Genomic DNA, 18,681 nt, shown 5'->3' with positions numbered 1-18,681 from the left:
AAACAGTCGCGGTGGAACTGTCAAAGAAACGCGTAAAAGTGGAACAGCAGTAGCAGCGTTAGGTCAATTCTGCAGCTTGATGATGATGCATGGAGGGCCTGGGTGAGACTGAGCGGACTGGAATTTGGGCACCCAATGGGAGGGCGACGACAGAGAAAAGCCCCAGAGGAGAAGGAGTCAATGAAAAGTAGAACGAAGAAGCGATAAAAAAGGGGACAAGAAGGTGCTGGAGAGGGAAAGAAGGTAGAATAAATTTGGGAGGAGGGAGGAGAAGACAAAGTTGAGCAACACGAGAATCTCGATGATCGTCGCCAAGCTTTTCTTCCCACAGCGACTAAAGAGAGCTTCAGAAGCTCAGCTACACAACTAAGTGTCACTAACACAACACAAGACAGCCTCTTAAATTCTCTATCTATTTCTTAACAACCGATCCAACATATTCCGCCAAAACAAGCATCTTCTCCTCCTGCAGTCGTCGTCCGAACATCTGCACCCCCGCTGGCGCTCCATCGTACACGTCCGCATCATCTACAGCGCTGTCAGTGATCGCGTCTCTAAAACAAGCCTGGATACGCTCACAGTTCTTGTACGAATTCTCATCCAGTTCTCCAAGGAATTCTCGAGAGACATTGACATCAACGCTCTTATCCGCATGTGTAACTGGAATCACCACACTGGTGTAGTCCAGCACGTTGATGACCGAGGTGTATCCCACATGGCTATACTGAGTCGGAATCACAGCGGCATGGGGTGCTGCCGGACAAATGACGGCATCGACTGGCCTCCCAGTGCCGGTGACCTCTGACGTTGAGTTCCAGTAGTCCATGTACAGTTTCTGGTACTCGCGTTTCGCGACGTTGATTTTGGCAATCTCCAAAGCTGTCTTTTGAGGCAGTCCAGTAGCCACTATGAGCTGCGGCGCGGGTTCCTCTCCAGATAAACCGAAATGGTACTGCGCATCTGCGCCACCATCCAGGCTGTAAGCGGCGTCCTGGGGTTGTTAGCAACAGATGTTGGGAGTTGGTTCTCAGTGGGAAAGTGGACGTACAGCTAGCTCCATGCCGGTTTTGTGCGAAGGCGGGCTCCATTCAATGACCTGACAATCCACGTTAGGCTTTCCATCGAACATGGGCTGCTGCAACTCACCTTGTGGCCCAGTTGCTTGAGGGTCCGCTCCACAATGTCCAAAGCACGAGCAATTGGAGGTTGAGGCATAACAATCCCGTCGTGCTTCATTATCGCGAATGTAAGCTTCGAGGGGTCTTTCGCAGACTGCTCCACCAACGTACGCGTCTCCTGCTCGAGCTCGCTCCTCCAAGGAATTTCAAGCACAAGCGGGTCGTGAAGCCACGGCTGCTGCTCAAGGACAGCTTTGAAAAGGAACTGCAGCGAGCGCGCTGTGCTAGCGAGTGGTCCAATAACTGACAAAATCGTGTTCTGGCCATCCATGGAATTGGCAGCTCCCTCATATGGAATCCGACCTGACGAAGGGCGAATGCCATACAACCCGTTGAATACGGCAGGTATACGCACGCTGCCGCCGATATCTGTTCCAAAACCACCTGGTGATCCTTTCAGAGCAATCAGTGCTCCTTCGCCACCGGAACTGCCTCCACAACCGAGTAGTCTATTCCTGGGGTTATTGGTGTAGGTGATGATGTTGTTGACTGTTTCTCCGCACATGAGGGTCGCGGGCACACTGGTCTTGCAGTAGAGCACCGCCCCCAGGGCCCGCAGCTCACGAACAAGCTCGCTCTCAAACACCCTGCTTCTGGGGTCGTCTTTCAGGCCTTGAAAGGTGCCGATCCAGCCGACATAGCCCATCGTTGTTTCTACGCCTTTCACGTGGAATTGGTCCTTCAGACTGATCGGCACACCGTGCAAAGGCCCAAGTGGTTTCTTGTGCTCAGCAAAGTAGGCATCAAGCCGCTTCGCGCCTTCGATAGCTAAGTCGAAGAAGACCTCGTGCAGACAATTCACCTATCACTCTATCAGTCACCCATGCTCAGTTCATGGTGGGAAACTATACGAATTGATGAGCAAGAGCCGCCCGATGACAGAATGCCTCGGTCACTTCGACAGCCGTCCACTCTCCAGTGGTCGTTTTCTCGGCAATACCATATGCATCCAGCTCGGTGATCTCGATCTCTCGAGGGGTCAGGAATTTCTGGATGTATGTCCCTGTCACATCACGGAGCTCTGAGGGTGGAGGGATTGGCTCTTGGATTCTCCACTTTGTAGGGATCGCATTTAAGGTCGCCTGACGCTTTTCGTTCGCCAGAGATTCCCAGGAAGTGATCGCCATGCTGAGGGAAGGTGTTTAATGTAAGTTCAGGCATTAGACCTGTCTTCAAGACATGAGAGGGGTAACTGTATCAATATATATATACCCATAGACTCCTCGTATCAAGATCTCAACCCCTCCATCGGAAACTACGATAGGTAGACATCGGCGAAGATTGGACGAAACTAGCCCTTAAAACGGCAGGTCGATAAGTTCATGTCCATGGAAGAGCTCCAACGCTCTCGACCCCTCCGCTAGTCCCCAGCGGGCTTTGTACTATTTACCGGGCTCTGGCGGGGTGGTGGGGAACACCCATCTTATCAGTTGAGTGCATCAGACAGTCTATCAGCCTGGAGCACCGACGAAAGCTCGTAGCGTTATCATAATACATATTATTCGAATACTAATGACCAGTGTCAGGAAAGCTCGACTGACTGCGTTGTCCCAAAGAAAAAAAAAAAAAAACAAACAAACGGCCTGATATTGTGTAGAGTAGATGTACGGTGTAGAAAGGCAATGCGGAACAGGCGGAAAAATAGGCGGTCAGATGAGTTGCCGGCAGTAATCATATCCAGCAGAAAAACAGCAGATCTTGGATAGAGTAAAGGTTGACCATCTCCAGACCAGAGTGAATCCTCCGTCGAAATCATGGAATATTTATGACTGCATGATATAAGCTGTCACTGTTATACATCTATTCTAATATGGCTCGTATCACAGGTTTAAACGCCCACGAGGCGCCTCCAGATGCCGTGAGACTGCGCTATAAGCAGTATCTAAAAGCGTCACTGTCTGAAGTCGAAGCTGATACGGGCATTGTTGACTTGCAATCTTTGGATCCAGATGCTCTCCCTGACCAGATAGCGCTTGTGCGGAAAATATCTGTCGAGGGTCTTCAGCCGGCTTTCGACAAATTCGTCAACACATCACCAACCCCGGAACCGCTTGAGAAAAACATCCCCGTGTTCACTCATCGATCTGTCACCGGTTAGCATTGAATGGTTTGATCTTCTGAACTTTTCTGACAGTGGTAGGGCTTCTCATGGTCCCGTCCTTATTCCCACCAACGGTCCAAATGGAGCTGCTCAACCGCCTGTTCCACCGAGATCTCTCCAACAGTGCACACAAGACGAATCTCCATCTCCACTACGATGTAATGTACCCTGTGCGGACGGACGGCGGAATTGAGTACCGTGACACGACTACCTCGCTAAACGAGTCCTATCAACAACCGATCTCTTTTTTCCAGGACATCCAGACACGGACATTCTATCCCAAGGATCCAGAGGTACATAAGCCACTTAGCATGCAAAGTGTTTTGACCAAGAAGCTTCGTTGGGTCACTCTGGGTGGTCAGTACGATTGGACTGCCAAGGAATACCCGGCCGAGCGCCCGCCTGCTTTTCCTGAAGACATTGCAGAGCTTCTCCGAGCAGCTTTTCCTGAGACCGAACCCGAAGCCGCTATCTTGAATCTATACTCTCCCGGAAACACCTTGAGCCCGCACCGTGACGTCAGTGAAGAATGTGACGCAGGCCTTATCAGTGTTAGTTTTGGCTGCGATGGTCTGTTTCTTATCAGTCACGATGACGGCGCCGGGTGTGAGATAATCCGCCTTCGCTCGGGAGATGCAGTGTACATGGATGGCACTTCACGGTTCGCCTGGCATGCCGTGCCTAAGATCCTGCCTGAGACTTGCCCTTCATGGTTGGCAGACTGGCCCTGCATTCCGGATGACGAGAACGGGTCGTGTCTCAAAGCGTGGAAAGGCTGGATGGCGGGTAAAAGAGTGAATCTGAATGTCCGACAAATAGTGGCCGACCAGGCTTAAGCAAGAGCCAGCTCGCTCTTCGATATAACGTTCGTGATATTCCAAGACAGTATCTGTCAGAGCCAACACTGGCCTCAATTTGAGCCTTTCGTGAAAGCACAGGCCACACCAGTGATTACCTTCCAGAACTGGCAGCGCAGAAAGGGTTAAAAAGTGGGAGGCAGAAATGCGGTTCCCAGATGGGAAGGGAACGAGCAGGGATGCGCAAGGATGCTGCGGTACTGTTGAATTGGATAACACGTCCCTATAATAGTTATGGCTAATTGGCTATCGCAGCTGGCGTACTCTGCGACCTCTTAATGTCTCAAGGGGCATATATTAAGATAAGGCCGCTACGGTGCCGCTGATACAGCGCTCCTATATCCTAACTGGGGCAGGTTCATATTGCCAGGGGCGTACTCTCTATCTTGCCTTCAGTTGTTATGAGCCGATTCGGGAGTTGATCTTATTCTCCCTTTGTGTAAAGCCTTGCACACCCTTAGTATTATCCTCCGATAACTCAGCACCCATCAACAAAGAAGACCTTGACGTGGCAGATGACACATTCCAGATACTACAACTGTGCCGCCAAGGCCATAGATCCCTGAATCTGCGGAACCTGATCAAAGGGGTTCCATCCACTACGACAGTTTAAGTGTTCTGCGGTACACAGTGAAGCCGACAGCCCCAAAAGTATGTCATACCAGCCCCCAGCACGGAGGTACAAGGCAGGGTTCAATCTCCACTAGCGGGCGTATACAGCCAGTCGACCAGCACTCAAGCAGGGGTTGAGCGGGCCTTACTGGGAGCCGAAAGCACCAACTAATCCATCAAAGGAGCCACTGCCTGTGCAACTGGAGTTACTGTCTGTTCTCAAGTATCCAAGATCCGGGGCGACGTCAGAAAAAGGTTCTGCTACGCATAGCTACCAATTTGCATGCAAGAAACTCGGTCTAGATCAGAACCCCAGTACTTTCGGCATCAAACGTCGAGGAAGAGAAAATGCAGCTATGTCCCAAAACGGCTCCCGAGTCCATGTCCATCAGTGGACCCGAGCCCCAGAAGGATGGGGCCCTAAATCTGACACATTTTTCACCACTCGACAATCATGAGTTTGGTCGAGGAGGGCAGCCCCAATTCATCTAAGTGCTCGATGGCCGATGGATTCGCTGATGATAAAGGGATGGCTTGAACGACTATAGAGTTTGGAACTGCTGCAACCTTTTATGAATGTTCAGCGTCTGCTTATGAGGACTCAGTGGACACTGTGCTTGTTGCCTCTGCCTTAACCTCCACCAGCGTGCCCGAGGACTCCGCTTGACTCAAATTTAGTCTGTGTGTTTGGAGACCCCTAATGTACCGACCGCGTCCTCTGAACCACACCATCAGACCTACGACATTGGTTTTTGGTTCTGTCCCCTCCGAATTCCTACAAGGTTACACGCCAACGATAATGGTTGCGGTAGTTATTGTAAGTGCATAAGTCGCTCGAATTGCAGGGACACTTTTCTATATGAACCGACCACAAGAACAAATCACAATGGAGGCCTCGCCACTTATTGAAGCCATCGTTGAGGTTGCGGAATAATGTAAGCGATGCGGCAGTAGTCTGTCACAAGCGGCTCGCCAGACGCCAAGGCGTGTTTCAAGTCTCTTAATCTCCGCGCCGCCTGTCAAATCGCCGATCCCAGCCCTGATGGTCGAGCCGCTTAGAGCTCTGACGCATTCTGAGAGTGGGCTGGTGGCTTCTTGTCGTGTTTCAACCCTGAAGACCCTGCAACGTCGGCTGGCCAGTACTCCTGCCCAGACCCTGATTACCAAGGGCCCCGGCTCCTTCCACCAGCCAAAGCAGGTATTCGCCGAACCTCATCTACTTGAGGAGATGGACATTGCCAAGTTTGTGATTGTTTGATCCTGTGCCACAAAATGCCGTTGAAACGCTTTATCCTCTTGGCCCTGAAACAAAGCCCAAGTAATAGTCATGCGCCTAACCGAGGAGTATATAAAGCCGATAATCCGACCGCAGGGTTAGGACCACCATACGCTCATTCAGTCATTCTCTAGGCCACGGCCCTCTCTCCTTAAAATGGTGTTTGTTCCTTTCTTTTATCTGCTGGCAGGTTTGACCTTGGCTTCTGGAAAGCCGATTTTGCTCCCCAGGCTGGCCCAGGAAGCATCGCAGGACGTTGCCGAACACTCTTTTGACGTAACCCTCGAGTCCCTTGGAAATTCAACTGTGAAGGCGGAGGTCACAAATACAGGCACAGAAGGTCTTCGACTCATCCAGAGAGGTGGTATCCTCGATCAGTTCCCAACGAGGAAAGTCAACGTCAAGGGTGGTGGTAAGTATCTCGACGCATATGTGGATAATAACTAACAAATATAGATTCCGACCCCAAGTTCACCGGCGTCCGCGTTGAATACATTCTTTCTCACTTAACAGCCGATGGCTTCGTCCAACTCTCGCCAAATCAGACAGTTGGATCTGTCTTCGACGTCGCCGACCTCTACGAGCTCTCTCCGGGCCAGGAATACACAGCAGTCGCGAAAGGCCTCCTCCAGTACACGACGCTAGCAAATGAGAAGAGATTCCTCACCTTCAGCTATAAATCCAACAACATCTCATTCACCGCACCAACCGACACCACCAAACGCCTGGAAGATCGCTCCACTCTCGTATGCTCCGACGAATACAACCAGGTTGTGCAAGATGCGATCTCCCGGGCAGCTGAAATGGCCACTGCTGCGGCGGCCGATGCTCGCACCGGTAGCGCTCTCTTTCAAAAATACTTCAAGTCCACATCCGAGGACGATATAGAGGAGGTTGCTGGTCGGCTAGATGCCATTGCTAAAGAAGCAACAACGACAGGCCAGCTAAAGTACTACTGTGAGCCCACGGCAGAAGACTACTGCGCTGGCAATGTTGCGGCCATGACATACCCCACTCTCAACAGAGTTGTCAACTGCCCAGGGTACTACGCCAGCACCAAGGTCTCGAATTATTGCGGGTATCTCGACCAAGCTGCCATCACACTCCATGAGTACGCACACGCGGACGCTCTGTACAGTCCTGGAACAGAAGATATTGCGTATGGCTATGAGTCTGTTTTGTCTCTTGACACGGAAGATTCGAAGAATAATGCAGACAACTTTGCTTATTATGCTTCTTCTGTCTACCTCCAATGTGACGCCAACGAAGAACCAGGCGAGATTGGATCGGAACTTGACGTCGATGTCGGTTCAAGCGGAAGTGGCTCCACACAAACACCCACAGCAACAGCTGAACCTACATATCCCCCAGGACCCACATCCACTGGAACAACAGGAACCGGTACTGGTACTGGCATTGGTACAGATACAGGAACTGGTACAGGCTGGACCTGGCCGTGGGGCCAAGGCTGGGGAATGAACGATGACAGCGGCAGTGGCGACAGTGGCTCATTGACTGGCACAACGTCAGATACAAACACTGGCTCTAATACTGGTTATGGTACTGGCTATGGTACTGACTTCGGTACTGGTCCAAGCGGTGTTTACGGCGGCTGGGATGCAGACAAAAGCTCAGACTCTTCCGCTGCTGCAGTTACATCGGCCCCGACTGCGGCACCCGTCACTACCACGGATGGCCAGGAGCTCTGGAATCTGAATGATCTGGTCAACTGGTTGGTGAGCATGTATGCGGGAGACGGACAGATGCAGGGACAAACACAGGGACAGACTCAGACCAAGACGGCAAGTTCCAACTTGGACTCCGGATCTGGCGGGTATAACGCGGAGGCCGGACAGAGTGCGACCGGTACTCAGGCTACTCAGGCGGAAAATGATAAGGATTGCGATGAGTAGAAGGCTATAGTATGATATTGGTGGAGCTCCTGTACGGAGCAGCGAAGCAGGCTGGCCGAGCGCGTGAATTACCCCGCATTAGGTGACATAGCGTACTATAGCTCTAGATCGTTCAACAAGCTTTGTGACACGAATCTCAATATATCTAAAGAAATCAACTAGATTCAACTTTAATTCTCAGATAGACGATGTGAGCTGCATTCATACAGCGTATTTCAAAAAGTCGGCCGAACTCGGGCTAGCCCTAATCCATTCTGCCAACGGTTACACCTGGAGACAAGCCTCAAAGTTAGCACTTAGAGGTTTGGAACAACAAACCACTCCCAGGCCTAGTCTAGCTAGAGAAGAAACTCAATTTAGAAGCGAAAGTCACCTCTCTCCTGAACGGCGTGGGGGGTAGACTGGCTGTTTTGCTTTTTCTTGACCGGAGTATCTCAGTCTTCAGCCTTGCAATAAGCCATACAGTCCCGATGGTACTGACGATCTCGACCTTATCCTGCTCGTATGTAGGCAGTGAGGTGAGTTCTCTGTACGTCCAAGAATCAGGTCGCCTTGCTGATCATCATTCATGCTACCCCAAACCCCATCGACTCACCTGCGATCTTTCGGCATTGGTGACGCAGCCGCTACCCCTAACAGATGCTACAGAGTCTCACAATGCGATCAAATCGTCAAAACGAAAAAGGACGATAAAGGCTATAGACCGAAGTCACCGCTTGCATCATTCTTGTTGGCCTCTTCCCTTTTCCCCTACAGCACGAAGCGCCCATTACTTGCCCAACATGCCCTCGCGGCTCCTCCGGCTAACCATCGCCTTTGCCCTCTCGTTGGGGTCATGCAGTTCCCTCACTTCACCTGTTGAAAGAGGCAGTAATGCCCTTTTTGACTACATCGTCGTCGGCGGCGGCAACGCAGGTCTTACCCTCGCATCCCGGCTGTCTGAAAACTCAATTGTTCGAGTCGCCGTCATTGAGGCAGGGACATTCTACGAACGGGTTACCGGCAATGAGAGCATCATACCAGGGAATAGAGGGCTGTATGAAGGGAAAGCGCCGAGTATCACGAATCCGCTGGTAGAGTGGGGATTTATGATTACGCCTCAGGCTGTACGTCTCGTTCGTTGCACCTAAATGCTAGAAAGTTGTCCCTGTATAGTATTTAAGTAGGAATGGCTAATAAGGTGAGCAGGGGTGGAACAACCAATCTATACATTATCCCTGTGGAAAACGGTAAGCTGTTGATACCTTCACGCAGACGAGAGTCGTATTTACATGAAGCTCAGCGGTTGTACGGCCCTCAACGCGATGAACTATGAACGACCTAATGCAGGGTCAATGGATCTCTGGGCCGCAATGGTCATCGACTCCTCCTACGCTTGGGACAATTCACTCCATTACTTTCAGAAAAGCATTGATTTTACGCCGCCAGACATGTCAACGCGGTTCGCAAACTCCACACCCAGCTATGATCCGACAGTCTTAGCAAGCGGCGGTCCTCTTTCCCTCACGCACCCAAACTACGCTCAGCCTTTCAGTAGCTGGCTTGCTGAGGCCATGCCTGAGGTCGATATTGGGCATATTCCGGGGTTTCGGAGCGGAAGGCTTGTGGGCTCGGGATGGTTGGTGCACACTATCGACCAAGCAACCGGAAAACGAGCCTCGTCTGAGACCGCGTTCTGAGGCCATTCTTAGGAAGGGAAGAACTTGGTCGTGTTTTATCAGACAATGGCAGAGAGGATATCGTTCCAGGAAATTGCGGCTAGAGGTGTGATTGTCAGTGATATGGTCAGCAACCGAACCTTTGACCTGCTCGCTCGACGAGAAGTCATTATTTCTGCGGGGGCCTTCCAGTCACCTCAGATGCTGATGGTCTCTGGTGTCGGCCCTGCTGGCTTACTCGCAGAGCACGAGATTCCTCTTGTAGCAGACAGACCCGGTGTTGGACAGAATATGCACGATCATGTCTTGTTTGGGGTTTCATATGGGGTGGATGTCGACACCGCGTATGCACTGGGAGAACCCGAGGCCGCCGCTGAGGCTGCAACACTCTACCACGAAGATCAAGCAGGACCGCTGTCAAACCGCTGGAGATTATGCTGCCTTCGAAAGACTCCCGCCGGACTTTCGTGGTGGCTTGTCGGCCGAAGCAGAGCAAGGTATAGGCCTCCACAAACACAACCATCTATCCTGCTAAACAGAGTGTTCCTGCAACAATTGCATCTCTACCAAGCGACTGGCCCGGGATACAGGGTCTCTTCCCGGCCTACGCCGGAAATTTCTACAATCCCTACGTCGGCGGCCCAAGGGAAGGAAACTACGTGACCCTCCTCGCAATTCTTATGAGCCCTCAGTCCCGCGGGAACGCTCACTCTCCTCGCCCAGTATGCTGGATCCCCCACTCATTAATCCAGCCTGACTCGCCCATCCCGTCGACGTGGAGCTCGCTGTTGCGGCGTTCAAGCGGCTGCGGAGTATCTTCCGTGCGCCGGTATTGGAAGGCGCATTGACTGGGGATGAGTATTGCCCTGGGTCGAATATCCGGACTGATGGCCAGATTGTTGGTTATCTAAGGGATGCGGTGTATACCATGTCCCATGCGGCGGGGACGTGCAAGATGGGATTGAGGAGGATGAGACGGCGGTGGTGGATTCAATGGGGATGGTGTTTAAGACGAGGAACTGTAGGCTCTCTTTCTATGCCCAGTACTGGATAGAGAGGTAATAACATTGCAGTGCGCGTGGTTGATGCCTCTTGCACCATCATTCCTCTGCGAATAACAAGCCCGGAGACTGCAGCGTTTCTCATCTGGCTCAACGCCATCTGAATATCTTCCGAGTTGTCTCTGGCCAGGTTAACCTTGTCCAACCAACGCTTTCAGGCAGTATGCCCTGCTCTACTAAGCCCTTCCCCAGGATCAGTTGCCTCAGTCTAGTCTCGGGTGGCAAGCCTGTCGCTGACACTACAAGTTCGGGTTGGATGCAGCACTCCAGACCAGCAGCCTTGCATGTCATCTACGAAGTACCTGAAACAGGATAGGCGAGTTCTAGCTGACCGTATCTTCAGCCGTATTTATCGGTGCTGACCATAGCCAGGGTGCTAGGGCCCAGGAGAGAGCGGAATCCAGGGCCCTACGATCGGAAAAGACGTGTTACATTGAGGCCTATACCAGTCATGGCCTCTGGTGGAGAGGCAGGGTTACACATCCCTCTTTTCAGTGAGATTAGGCCATCTCCTGCCCTGTGAGCAGCGTTTCACAAATCGCACTTCAACTAGTATATCCGCTTCAGCTAATAGACAAGAACCCTAAGAGTATTGGACATCCCGGCATCTACTTCATCCATACTCTTGCCTCGTCAATACTCTTGCCGGATTATTGGATCAAGTGCACAGCTGTAACGTAGCTTGTTGGCTTTGCTCGCTGACGCACCGTACCACCTCGCTAGCCTAGCCCTGCAGTTCTACAGCCTGAAAACCAGCAACTTCGGGATCTCGGAACTGGGCGAGGTTAGATCACCGGTTCACTCTAACTCAGCTGCCTAGGTGCAGGGCAGTCCTCAGAGGGGCTATGTGGCGCTTCTCAACCGGGACGGCCCTGGGGTCTGCATGTTCGACCCACAGTGCACAAGGTATTATTTGCCAATGAAGAGAGACAAGGGCTGTACATCAGTCACGCCGGTATCACCGATCCTAATCTAGGCCGCCAGCAGCGTCATGCAGGAGTTCCTACGCCAGGATCTCAAGGAAGGGAGTAAAGGGGTGGGTCAATATACCGGAGATCAGCATCTCCGGTAAGCACTATTGAGTATATGATATGACATAGCCACTAACAAAACAAGGGAGCTTTGTACCATTCAATATTTTTGGCCAAAACGGTTAAAAGCAGACCAAGCTGCATCTCTAGCGTCAACCGGAATAAAAACACCGTTCCCCACAGTCAGCAGAAAGCCGGACTCGAATACACCGGCTAGCCATTTGTCCGCAGCAGCCCGAAAAATCTCGCATATTCGGCTGCAATAGGGGAATGTATCATGCCTAATGAAATGATAAGAGAAAAGAATAAATATGTAATAATACCCCGCTCAAACAAGCATACCATGCCTCGGGCATCAGCCCACAACTCGCAGGATACTATAAAGCAGGTATGCCCGTCCCATGCATTGCCTGATATTCCCTATATGACAGGAAGAGTCACGTCCTTTGCTTGTGTAATAGCCATTGCTGGCCTTACAGGGCGTTTTCGCAATGACAGTAGCCGCTCTATCGCGGCCGACCTTCTCCCTTGTCGACCATGACGGACGCACTTTCACAGACACAGACCTTCATGGAGCATACTCACTAATCTTTTTCGGCTTCACAAACTGCGTCCGCGTGTGCCCCCGGGCTCTGGGACGACTATCTGGCGTCCTGGCGGACCTAAAGATGGTTGCTGAGCCGGTCAAGGCGTACTACGTCTCTGTCGACCCCGATCGTGACACGCCAGAAGTCATGAAAACTTTCCTTGAAGCGTACCCGGCCTTCATTGGTCTAACAGGGACGCAGGCCCAGATCGATGTTGCTCGCAGGGAGTTTCGTGTCTTTGCTAAAGCGAAGGAAGACGAAACTGCGCATGGCGGGTATGTGGTCCCTCATACGGCTATTACCTATCTCCTCAATAGGGACGGCTATATCGTAGACCATTTCAATGACTCCGTTGACGCGGAGACCGTCACCGCTCGTATTTTAAAGAAAGTACATGCATCATTGCACGCCAACGACACTACCCAGGACACTAGCAAACCCGAGAGCCTCGATATCCTAACTCGAGACCAAGTCGCATCAATTCGCCACATTGGAAACCTCGCGCGGCAACTTAAAGGCGACTGGACGCACATGATGGGCGGCTCAGACATGAACGACGGCTTTGGTGCCTTCCGCTATCAACTCGCTTACATGTTCTATGCACTCGCGCTATCGCACTTTCACCGTCTTCCCGCAGCACCAGGCCTTTTCAGAGAGACGATGGAGCGCATCATCGCCAAGATGCTGGAAGCAGACGTCTGGTTCTACTGGCACGATGCCAGCATCGGCGGGGGGTTCTTGCACACCCCGGCAAAAGAGATGAGCTATGATCCAATCAAGACGGATAATATCATGTACTCGGCGTATGTGCAAGTCATGAGCGCCATGTATAACAGTCTCTTCGATGATGATCGGTACACGAAGCCCGGCGCGCTGACGATGGTGTACGATGCTTTCCTTTTTGGGCCAGCCGATGGGTATAAGTTTGAGTGGGACCAGAAATCTATCAACGACCAGGTGTACTGGAATATGGTGCAGGAGGGGTACATTGGGGTCGCGTGTGAGCCCTGGTGTATCTACCAGATCTGCAACCAGGTTCCTATCCTGGGGTTCCGACTGAATGATGCGCTGTCCGGGGAAACCGATGTCGCCTCTGAAGTCACCAAGGGATACGTCAAAGCCTGGGAAGATGCTGGTGGAGGCATCATAACGCCAGAAGGTGGTTTTAACACCTTCTACCGCAGCGACATCAAGCGCTCGGTCGTCGTCCCCGGACCCAGTGGCGACGCATGGTGCGGACTGATGATGAACGCATGGAACCACGAGCTCGTGCAGAGAGTCTACAACGAACGGATCAGCGGTTCTGTCGTTGCGCAAGAGGACGGGACATTTTCCGTTGTGACGGGGGGTATTGAGTATAGCCCGCTCAATCGGCGACTTATCGGATCCGGGGGCCTCTTTGGCTGGATTGCAGCCTGGGCTGCAGAGATGGGAGACGAGGATACGAAGAATCGTCTACTGGCGTACGCGGACAAATATCTCAACCCGACGGTTGTAAAGGGAGGGCTCATGTACCCGCGCAACGACAGGGTCTATGATGAACAAGGAAAGTTCGTGATGGTTACGCCGATCCTCTCAAATGCGATTCTCCCGCTTACACGGTTGAATGTCAAGCACGGACTCAAGAGATTGTATGAGAATCCGTGGGCGGCTAACAATAGAGAGCACTATGGAGAGCCGGCGCTGGTAGAGGTGGACTTTGACGTCGATGTTTACCGGGCCGTTTACCTTAAGGAAAGGAAGAGGTTGCTGTTTGATCTTGCGGTGTTTGAAGAAGGGAGAAGTGGCTCTGTTGCGCTGGATAGAGTGCTTGAAAGGGGGGAGTGGACGCTGAGACGTGATGGGTGCGAGATTGCCCGTGGGTCGATGGAGGGACTGCAGGGTGCGGACGATGGTACGGTGGGCATACCGGTCAGGCAGGATGGGCAGCTCCTACGAGTGCCTGTCATCGGGACGAAAGTGGTTTCGTATGAGCTGCAATGGGCAGATTAGGTGGTCGTTGATCTGACAGCGAGCGATAACCTCTACTAAACCTCCAAGGGCAAAGCTGGCAAAATTGCCTCCTCTTTTATCCTTTGTTCAGCTAGCGGGACTAGAACTTTCTCTGATATAGCCTTATACTCTGCCGTTTCTCAGGAAATTCAGACGACTCTACAGTTATCAGACGCTTATATTCGTTCATACTAATGTACCAGCTGAATGGGAGGCGCGCAACCCCTGCACCAGGCCCTTCCATCCTTGCACATTGCCCTGGTCTCATGCTTGCCAGTTCTGCGTAGCTGATTGGCCTCGGCCTCTGTCCAGTATTCCCGTCTCAAGTATGCATAGCCTCAGATGCTGCTGGATATACTCGAGTTTCCTGGACCGGGATGCTCCCGCTCTGTGCAGCCCAAATGTGCCGGCAGATGCGGTGAGCTGGAAGGGAATTATTGCCGCCTGTTTTATGTTCGGCTTCTGGTCTCGTTGTCAACAAGATTTGTCTGCGTGTTCGAAATGTGGACTGGGAGGATGGAGGGTCAAGGTGGAAATGGGTAACTGAGGTTTATCTTTGTAGAACGTTGCGTCATCCGTGGCTGGCATTTACAGTAGGAATAAGATCTGCTTCATACAGAATATCTGGAAGAGACAAATTTGAGTTTGTCCTATAAAGAATGGAGCCATAATGACTATATGCCAGCGCTTCCCCCATTGTAGTCAATGGTTGTATCCTAAGGATAATTGGTTCTTACGAGCTGCCCGCCTGAATAAACTGACGTATTATCTGGGCCAGGATAATGAAGATTCCATATTCGTATCACTATCAGCCTGCTCAACATTCCACGTGCCGCGTATAAACCATTCGCAGGGAATGCTGGAATGCCGCACACGCAAAGTATCCAATTACGTCAACAGCATCTGAGAGACAATTTATATTAAAGTCTTCTTTGTCTTCTTCTCTTAGCTGCATGTAATCTGCAGGGATCTGACTGGAAGATCATGGGCTTCACCAACCTCGCGCTGACCCTCGGCCTCCTGGCCACCACCCGTACGCCCTTACCCTAACAACTAGTATTGACAAGACCTCTAATTCAGTGCCTGAACACGTGCAGTCTCCTCCCCAGCACACGCTCAGAATCCCACCGGAACCCTCTACACTGACAAGGCCACAAATATCACCTTCTCCACCTGGTCTATCCCGGCCTCGCAGTCATCCGAGTCGCAGGCCAGCCCCTTAACATTCGGCCTCACCCTCCCCTCAAAGGCTCTCGAAACGGACGCGACTGACTTAATCGGATATCTCCACTGCTCATCCCCTACCGGCTGGTGCGGAATCTCCCTCGGCGGCTCAATGACAGACGCCCTGCTACTCGTCGCCTTCGTCGACAGCAACACCGTCAAACACACTCTCCGCTACACAACCGAGTACGCCCTCCCAGCTGCGTATACTGGGAATGCAACTGTATCGCCGATCCACTCTGACGTGAGCGAGGATTCATTCACGACGATCGTCCACTGCAAGGACTGTCTACACTGGGAACAGAAGGGGAGTTCTGGGCGCGCGAGCACGAGTTCCGGGCAGATGGACCTTGCGTATGCTCTTTCCTCTGAGAAGCTCGTAGGTGCGGCCGGGTGCGCGGATGAGGCGAGGTTTGTGCGGCATAGCCAGCAGGGAACTTGGATTGCGTTTTTGGATGAGGGGGCTGTTGCGGAGAGTTATAGAGACTGGGTTGGTTTGACCAGGGAGGGAAACAATGGATGCTAGGCGCAGTTCTTATTTAGAGTGGCCGATACATGGGAATCTGTTTTGAATACTGGTGTATTGGGTGATTCGAATATGGATGGTCTGCAGCAGGTGTGGATGATGGACCAGTTTTACACTTGCCAACCAGCCTGTGTTATAGTCCCACCTGGAAATATTTCACGAGCCGAACTATGAGATCAACAGAGCCTGTCAGCAACGTATACACTCTATCAAGCTTAGAAAAGGCCCACATTACTTTTCTTATTCTTGTGGTCTCTTGTTATAGATGGCTCAGCTCAGAAGCCATCCGTGCCATTTAATCGATACGACAGGTAAAAACACGTCTTGGAACAACAGAAGAATTGAAAATAACAAAGGTGACGTCGGCAGTGCTGTTTCTTTATTGAACAAGATGAAGAGAATAAGACTTTTGCCTCTGGCTTGTCAACAGCCTCTAGGACCAATCTCCCCACTTCGTAGCGGGTTAGGGCTAGTGGCCGATGGATTGCGGATTAAGTCCACTCAAGCGACATCATGTTTTCTAACCGGAAGACTATGTCGTCGAAGCAATCAACATTCCGCCGCAGAAATTGTCTATCGTTGCGGAGATGGGGTACTATCGGACATACTGCATCGCGAGGATTGTCTGATCTATGACACCGCCAAGCCGTACAAGTATATCTGGCTGACGGGATGTAATGAAACCGACGATTACATGGTCATTGGGGGGTGTGACCATAAAGTCGGGCAAGAAACAGCTCAACGACTTGAAGAGTTGACACGGTGGGTTCGAGAGCGCTTCTCGGCCGCTGGAGAAGTCGACTACGCCTGGAGAGGGCAGGTCATGGAGCCGGTCGATTACATGGCCTTCATTGGTAAGAACCAGGGGAAAGGCCGAACGTACGTGATGACTGGGGATAGCGGGATGGACTCACGCACGATGTAATTGCGGGCAGGCTCGTGGCAGACGAGATTGAGGGATGCGAAAACCCGTGGGCAACGCTCTACCATCCCAGACGGACACACAGCATCCGCAAGTCGATTACGGGGATGTTTGAGCATGATCTGCAGGTGAATGCCCAGTACAAGCGGTGGGTGCAGAGTGATATAAGGGGTATCGCGGATATTGTCCCGGGCGAAGGGGGAGTGCTGCACCAACATGGGAAGCCGGTTGCTGTTTACAGAGACCAAGACGGGAACCAGCACAAGCTTAGCGCAATCTGCCCGCACATGAAGGGAGTAGTGTGCTGGAATGGGGCCGAGAAGAGCTGGGACTGCCCGGTACAGTCTGTTAGAGCAACGGAAGCTGCCAACAGTATAGACCAGGATATCGTGTAGATGCTGACCCTGTGCCTGCTGAGAGCACCGAGCCTGATCTTCACGCCCTTGCGTTCTTTTAGTCTAGTACCAGTCGCAGCACATCGCCATCCAACATCTGATCTCCCTCTGTCGCGCTGACTGAGTTAGTTTGTGTTGTCACTGAAAGACGCCTCTTGTTGGGTTTTATGTCCTTTTTTATCTTGCTTAGCGCCGGAGTTGTGGTGTGGCATGTATATAGATATTGCTGCTTTACAGTGGTTGGCATCATATAGTAATATACAGTTTCTTTGATGATGACATATTTTGTAAATTTCGAGGACACAAGGAGAAAGAGTGAGTCTATAGTCTACCAATTCAGGGCTTGAACATATAATACTTTCACCATGTATAAATAACAGCCTGGTTAGCTATAGTTGCTGAACAAAACTAGGGTCGATCCGCTGTCGGTGGTGGATGGTGTTAAAACAAGATAAGGATTGCCTGTGATCAGGGCAGAACAATGAGAAGACGAGGGAGTCCCAGACGTAGCTACCAGCCCCTCATACGCAGAGACTGAAGACTTAACGCTAAAAGAAACAACTCAAAGAGGTACGTACAGAACCGTGTTTTACCTCAGGCACGTGCTCAAGACAAGCAAGACCAGTGAAGAACACACACCGACGCAAATAGAGGAGTTGGTATAAAATAGGAAGTTACACATAGTGGGTGGAGCCGGTCATTATCCTGGCATGTTATCGGGATACACGCTTTGCGCAGACACAACGGGTGCAAAGTAAATACTAACAGAATAAATCAAACATTCAAGTTATACTTGGACCACCTCTCAGCAATCGCAACATCCAAAAGTCGGGCCACAGACAGCATCTAATATCCGTGATAGGTGATAGGGTTTCACGTTTGGAAAGCCTGTTTTCGAATCAAAATGCTTATATAACACATATAAGAAAATAATTCATCATTGGCCGGTTGGTGTAGTTGGTTATCACGTATCGTTAACACCGATAAGGTCGCCGGATCGAGCCCGGCACTGGTCAGTTGTTTTTTATTATTATCCGAAGTTGAGTGGACAGTCTCGTCGCGTCTCTTTTTTTGGTTGTATTTGCTTAAGGCAGAATTCAACCGTGACTACAGGTTAGACTACTACGCTAAAACTTCAGGACCGCGCTAAAACCTCAGGGCGACCTCGATGAGGATCGCTAGTTCACGTGACATTGTTAAATCGTTGAGGTGGTACGATGCAATGCAGTGCACGTGATCTCACGAACCTGCGTGGTGACTACAGCTCAGGCGACCGCGCTAAAACTTCAGGCGACCTTGGGTGTCCGTGGGCTCACCTGACCCAGGTTAAAGCGACCGCGGTCACCTG

The 18,681-nt window shown here is 51.4% G+C and overlaps 7 protein-coding genes across 7 annotated transcripts, besides 1 other annotated feature; 6 read left to right on the top strand and 1 right to left on the bottom strand.

Annotated features, from left to right (window-relative positions):
- Window positions 1-18,681: part of a sequence feature (contig 1.64 1..203363(-1)) that runs on past the window's edge.
- On the bottom strand, window positions 395-2,730 carry gmdA (putative amidase gmdA). The gene is made up of 5 exons (XM_656469.2): window positions 2,030-2,730; window positions 1,147-1,980; window positions 1,049-1,096; window positions 580-991; window positions 395-528 (listed from the first exon to the last, which is right to left on the bottom strand). Exons 1-5 carry the CDS (start codon window positions 2,303-2,305, stop codon window positions 413-415), a joined length of 1,686 nt encoding a protein of 561 aa, XP_661561.1. The 5' UTR covers window positions 2,306-2,730; the 3' UTR covers window positions 395-412.
- Window positions 2,925-4,115, top strand: alkB (oxidoreductase, 2OG-Fe(II) oxygenase family; the record flags this gene model as incomplete). The annotated part of the gene is made up of 2 exons (XM_050611362.1): window positions 2,925-3,271; window positions 3,319-4,115. The coding sequence occupies exons 1-2, from the start codon at window positions 2,989-2,991 to the stop codon at window positions 4,113-4,115; spliced, it is 1,080 nt and encodes a 359-aa protein (XP_050467397.1). The 5' UTR covers window positions 2,925-2,988.
- On the top strand, window positions 6,181-7,937 carry ANIA_03959 (uncharacterized protein; the record flags this gene model as incomplete). Its single annotated transcript, XM_656471.1, has 2 exons — window positions 6,181-6,436; window positions 6,481-7,937. 2 exons carry the CDS (start codon window positions 6,181-6,183, stop codon window positions 7,935-7,937), a joined length of 1,713 nt encoding a protein of 570 aa, XP_661563.1.
- Window positions 8,720-10,443, top strand: ANIA_03960 (uncharacterized protein; the record flags this gene model as incomplete). Its single annotated transcript, XM_656472.1, has 5 exons — window positions 8,720-9,043; window positions 9,093-9,099; window positions 9,192-9,541; window positions 9,659-10,092; window positions 10,167-10,443. The coding sequence occupies 5 exons, from the start codon at window positions 8,720-8,722 to the stop codon at window positions 10,441-10,443; spliced, it is 1,392 nt and encodes a 463-aa protein (XP_661564.1).
- On the top strand, window positions 12,031-14,266 carry ANIA_03961 (uncharacterized protein; the record flags this gene model as incomplete). Its single annotated transcript, XM_656473.1, has 3 exons — window positions 12,031-12,075; window positions 12,149-12,549; window positions 12,592-14,266. 3 exons carry the CDS (start codon window positions 12,031-12,033, stop codon window positions 14,264-14,266), a joined length of 2,121 nt encoding a protein of 706 aa, XP_661565.1.
- On the top strand, window positions 15,251-16,016 carry ANIA_10488 (uncharacterized protein; the record flags this gene model as incomplete). Its single annotated transcript, XM_656474.2, has 2 exons — window positions 15,251-15,299; window positions 15,364-16,016. The coding sequence occupies 2 exons, from the start codon at window positions 15,251-15,253 to the stop codon at window positions 16,014-16,016; spliced, it is 702 nt and encodes a 233-aa protein (XP_661566.2).
- ANIA_10493 (uncharacterized protein) lies at window positions 16,408-17,333 on the top strand (the record flags this gene model as incomplete). The annotated part of the gene is made up of 2 exons (XM_050611361.1): window positions 16,408-16,895; window positions 16,952-17,333. The coding sequence occupies 2 exons, from the start codon at window positions 16,408-16,410 to the stop codon at window positions 17,331-17,333; spliced, it is 870 nt and encodes a 289-aa protein (XP_050467396.1).

Source organism: Aspergillus nidulans, chromosome II (genome assembly GCF_000011425.1).
Source record: "Aspergillus nidulans FGSC A4 chromosome II".
Taxonomy (NCBI): Eukaryota; Fungi; Ascomycota; class Eurotiomycetes; order Eurotiales; family Aspergillaceae; genus Aspergillus; species Aspergillus nidulans.
Note: the sequence above shows the minus strand (reverse complement) of the source record. Positions and strands in the feature narration are given on the sequence as shown.

Coding starts and splice junctions, on each gene's coding strand:
- gmdA (XM_656469.2), bottom strand. CDS start 2,305: ATGGCGATCACTTCCTGGGAATCTCTGGCGAACGAAAAGCGTCAGGCG. Junction 1,097..1,146: donor TCAAGCAACTGGGCCACAAG/GTGAGTTGCAGC, acceptor GTGGATTGTCAG/GTCATTGAATGGAGCCCGCC. Junction 992..1,048: donor AAACCGGCATGGAGCTAGCT/GTACGTCCACTT, acceptor TAACAACCCCAG/GACGCCGCTTACAGCCTGGA.